We start from the raw sequence: 5128 nt of genomic DNA on the forward strand, positions 1-5128 counted from the left end.
ATAATCCCAAAAATAGTTAAAATAACAAATTTAGAAAAGCATAATACAAGTTAGCTGAACATGACTTCTTACCTGGAGATCAATCAGTGTGATGAATTATGATCACAAGTTTGAAATAGATAGCACTTCATCCTCTACAACAATGGTTAATCATCAAAATAAATATAAATATATATAATAAATAAATAATATACAATTAATTGATCACAATAATGATATAATATAGTTATACTTCTATATAATATATTAATATACTAAGATTGGATTAGGAAAATAATAATACGATTGCTTCCTCATAATATAATCACAATTTTAATGATAATAATTGATCCATCATAATAATAAGTCAAATTATGAATAATTATAAAATAAAAATAAAAATTAGGTAGTAGTTGTAGGAGGACCTACAACAGCAGTACTAGCACCACCGTCTATATCTCCACTTCCGCTGCCACTTTCGCCGGGCCCACTACTTACATGGCCTCCAACACCGCCGGGATCAATCCCGGAGACGGTGGCGGTGGTGGCAGCAGAAGCGGAAGCAGAAGAAGGGCGTTTCCTCTTCTTCTTTTCATACGGAATACCTCGAGCTTTTGCTTGGCTTTCCCTGACTTCCCGAAGGTAAATCCGCACAGCCCGCGCACCAAAAGGATTGGATTCGGGCCGTCCACCATTTTCCTCATACGCAGCTCGGAGACGGCCGATGAGAGCGTCAAGGCTGCCCCACGCTTGTTTAAGAGGACAAGCGCATGGGGCGGGCGGGTTAGGGTGCCCAAAATACGGGCACCCGGTGTTGTGAACCTTGGTTTTTCCAAATTGGTCCAAGTATTTGAGGAATTCTAATACATGAGCTCCACTACACCTTGAAAGAGAAAGTGGGGGTTTGTGATTTCTTAGGTACTGTAGGAAAGTATTCCAGTCTCGTCTTTTTTGTGACTCGTATCGACTTGGTGGAGCTGCCGCAGCTGTTGCAGCTGCGGCAACTCCTACTATTTGAGATGAGTCAGGAGCTTGATCTCCGGCTCTTGCACAACCACTAGAATATCCTTCTCCACCTCCGGATTCCGCTCCTCCTACTCCTCCACTATCCATATATGTGTTTTTTGTTAATTTTTAGTGATAATTTTTATATTTAATTGTTGGGTTTTTTTTATTTAAAAATTTTTTTTGTGGGTTTTTAGGGTAGGGAAGAGAGGAGGATTTTTGGTGATGGGACGTGAAAAGGGAGGGAAGGATGAATGAATAAGACCAAGAAGAGTAAGAGTACTATTTGTTTTGAGTGTAGTTATAAGGTCTCTCCTTTGTGTATTGAAAGAGAGTGTGAAAATGATGAGGGAAGAGAAATTGATAAAAGAGCACAAAATAAAAGGGATGGTATATAGAGAGAGAATTGTTTATTGGCCACTATGATCAAGAGTCTTGTGAGGAAGAAAAAGGACAATAAAAAGATTAAATAAAATGAAGAGAGAATTAATTTTAGAGAGAAGAGGAGAATGAAGAAGAAAAAGAGGAGAATGAAGAAGAAAAAGAGGAGAATGGCTATAAGCTTGTGTGTATATAAATTATCACGTGGCTATGGCCCCCTATACAAGGGACATAACTCATTTGCACCTCTATTTTCCCATTCTCATTTTTCATATTTTACCCTTATTTTAGCTCATTTTGAGTCCTACATTTATTTTTTAAGTCTTTCTTTATATATTAGTATTAATTAAAGGAATGTTTTTCATATATTTGGCTAATGGTAATGGCCTAGGCCAATTACTCTTGTTTATCATTACTCTTTCATAAAAAAAGTGTCATTTTCCTTTTTATTTATTTTAGAAAAAATTATCGTTAAAATATAATTTTGTAATTTCTTTTCCATTATAGTACTAATTTTTTATTAAATTTGAGGGGTATTTCCCTCTAGCATCCAAATAGATAATATGACCAAAGATTAAAAAGATAACTAAAATCACTACAAAAAAAAAAAAGACAACTTACCGACTAAAACCCATGACTAGCCTTAAACAGTCGGAAATTTCCACAATTTTGTGGTTGGTTTGCCCAAGTTATTTGTGGTGGGTTTAATTACTTTAGTAGTATTATAATAATTAATTTGTTTGCCTAGCTTATTTCTAACTTATCTTTAATTACTTTAATAGCATTATTATTAATTTGTATTATAATTAATTTTGTACTTTAGTAGCATTATTATTATTATTATTATTATTATTATTATTATTATTATTATTATTATTATTATTATTATTAATTTGTATTAATTTAGTTTGTAAATTTGTCTAACAAGACAATTTGTTTAACTACTTCGTTTTACATTTTCGTTCGTAATATTATTTTTTAGAAATTTGTATTTATTTACTTAGTAATAATAATAGATTAACACGAGTAATAATATACTAATACGACTATTTATTATACACTAATATTGTACGACAACTAATAATAATACTAATACTACACTAATACATAATACTAATACAACTAATAATATACAAATACGACTAATTACATACTAATACTACACTAAGACGACTAATCATACTGATACTATTAACAATACACTAATACGACTAATTATATACTAATAGTTTCGACTAATTATATACTAATACAACTAATATTATACTAATAATGTATTACTAATACGACTAATAATGCACCAATACGATGATAATAATAATAATAATAATAATAATAATAATAATAATAATAATAATAATAATAATAATACACTAATATGAGTAATAATATACTAATAATACAATAATAATATATTAATACTAATACGACTAATATTATGCTACAACAACTAATAATAAACTAATACAAGTAATAATACACTAATATGACTAATAATGCACTAATACAACTAATTACATACTAATAATATATTAGTACTACACTAATAAATTTTTTTTTTGAGTAAACACTAATACGACTAACAATGCACTAATACGACTAATACGACTAATAATGCACTAATAATAATAATAATAATAATAATAATAATAATAATAATAATAATAATAATAATAAATTAGACGATTAATATGAGTAATAATATAATCCCTCCGTTCTTTTAAGTTCTTCCACTTTGGGTTTTTCACACATATTGAGGAAGATAGAATTTTTGGGTTGTAGTGGTTATTATTTTAATTAAATAGTAGTGTGAATTAATAATTGCATTGGAAGTATGAGAGAGAAAATAATTATAAATAAAACTAAATCAAAAAAAAAATCTGATTTTATTAAACACTTAATGAGGAGCGAGAACCGTACATTTGGGAGGGAAATTAACAAACTTTCCAAATTAAGAAAGTTTGGAGCTCTAATCTAAAAAATTAGGGAAGTTAATCCCTCCATACAAAAAAAACAGAACAGCCTTGTATTGGGCAATTTATTTTTACATGGATTAACATCATTTTTTCCTCTAATATGAAATTACAATCTTCTAATCTGAAAAAAAATGACTTTACAAATTCCTAATCACACTATAAATGCTACTGTGCAAAACAGTAAACCAAAATTCAGCAACAAAGCCATAATTAACAGTCCACAAATTCTTCAAGTATCTTTAAAAACAGTAGCCAAAGCAGTTTGTGAAATAGATCATCGCATCATTAGCCAAAGCCATAATTAATAGTCCACAAATTCTTCAAGTATCTTCAAAACCAGTAGCCAAAGCAGTTTGCTGAGATAGATTATCGCATTATTAGCCTTCAATGGCTTCAGGAAGTGAAGATGAGCAACAGGGGGCTTGGTACTTTGGATCGAATTCATACGTTTCAGAGTCCAATTCTGAATCAGAAGAAGAACCACAGAATATGGAAGAAATAGAACCACAGCAAAAAAATCAACCTAAGCCAAGACTCACCAATGAGTTAAGACAACTTATTTTCCAAGAGATGTAGTCACTAAAAGTTAGTGACTCACTTCCTCATAGTACATTCAAACGCATAGCTCAAAAATACGGTTACACACATAGAACCATCAGAGATTTATGGAAATGAGCAATACAAACCAAGGAAGCAAACAAACCATACATTATAGAATCGAAATACAAAAATTATGGAAGAAAAAGAGTGGTCGCACCACCAAACATACTTGAGTCTAGACCCATGGGCGAACGCACTTGCATTAGAGATGTTGCAACATGTTTAAATTTGGCACTATCAACGGTGTGGAGGTTGATAAAAAGAGGCGAGATAAAGGCTCATTCAAATCCACTACACCCGGCTTTAACCGATGCCAACAAAATAAGGAGGGTGGAGTGGATTTTGAGCCTTATCCAAGAAGACACGATTCAAAGACACTCGATTTACAAAGTAATGTACGATTTTATTCACATGGACGAGAAGTGGTTTTATTTAACCAAGAAAACGCAAAGGGTTTATTTAGCACACAAAGAAAAAGTCCCATATAAGGCAGCAAAGTCATCAAAGTTCATACCTAAGTCCATGTTCTTAGGGGCCGTTGCTACGCCTAGATAGAATCGTTTTGGCCAATGTACGTTTGATGGGAAAATTGGAATTTTCCCTTTTATCAATAGGGTGGCAGCACAAAAAGACTCAAAGAATCGACTAAGGGGGTCAATAGAAATAAAACCAACCAAATCAGTTAATCAAGAGGTTTATAGGAGTATACTTATACAACAATTGATTCCGGCTATACTAAGAAAATGGCCAAGTGAAGGACCTTCCATTATTTTTATTCAACAAGATAATGCAAGGGTTCATATCACAAACGATGATCCAATATGGCAACAACACAATAGGCAAGGGGGTTTAACTTTCATTCTTATTGAACAACCTCTAAATAGTTCGGATTGTAATATTCTAGACTTAGGTTTCTTTAGGAGCATACAATCACTTATACATAAAAAGATGCCCAAAACATGACAGAATTAATCACAGCGGTTGAGGATGCATTCGGAGAGTTACATCCAAAGACCTTAACTAATGTGTGGATCTCATTACAACACCATTTAAATGAGATTCTAAAGGTTAAGGGGTGTAATGACTACATACAACCACACTTTGGAAAGAAGGTTCAAGAAGACAATGGCAGGTTAAGGATTCAAGTGAGAATCCCAACACAATTGGTTAGAGAAGTTGTAGCTTTT

The 5128-nt window shown here is 32.0% G+C and overlaps 2 protein-coding genes across 2 annotated transcripts; one reads left to right on the forward strand and one right to left on the reverse strand.

The window, feature by feature from the left end:
* Window positions 1–242: 242 nt before the first annotated feature.
* On the reverse strand, window positions 243–1510 carry LOC130827113 (protein LIGHT-DEPENDENT SHORT HYPOCOTYLS 5-like). Its single transcript, XM_057692732.1, has one exon. It carries the CDS (start codon window positions 1090–1092, stop codon window positions 382–384), a length of 711 nt encoding a protein of 236 aa, XP_057548715.1. The 5' UTR covers window positions 1093–1510; the 3' UTR covers window positions 243–381.
* A 2614-nt stretch (window positions 1511–4124) lies between these two features.
* LOC130826573 (uncharacterized) lies at window positions 4125–4904 on the forward strand. Its single transcript, XM_057692154.1, has 2 exons — window positions 4125–4465; window positions 4556–4904. Exons 1-2 carry the CDS (start codon window positions 4125–4127, stop codon window positions 4902–4904), a joined length of 690 nt encoding a protein of 229 aa, XP_057548137.1.
* Window positions 4905–5128: the final 224 nt, after the last annotated feature.

This window comes from Amaranthus tricolor, chromosome 11, assembly GCF_026212465.1.
Source record: "Amaranthus tricolor cultivar Red isolate AtriRed21 chromosome 11, ASM2621246v1, whole genome shotgun sequence".
Taxonomy (NCBI): domain Eukaryota; kingdom Viridiplantae; phylum Streptophyta; class Magnoliopsida; order Caryophyllales; family Amaranthaceae; genus Amaranthus; species Amaranthus tricolor.

Bases quoted from the DNA above. Each gene is read 5' to 3' on its own strand.
- LOC130827113 (XM_057692732.1), bottom strand. From the start codon at position 1,092: ATGGATAGTGGAGGAGTAGGAGGAGCGGAATCCGGAGGTGGAGAAGGA.
- LOC130826573 (XM_057692154.1), top strand. From the start codon at position 4,125: ATGGGCGAACGCACTTGCATTAGAGATGTTGCAACATGTTTAAATTTG. The intron at 4,466-4,555 runs GTTCTTAGGGGC...TTTTATCAATAG, and splicing joins AAGTTCATACCTAAGTCCAT to GGTGGCAGCACAAAAAGACT.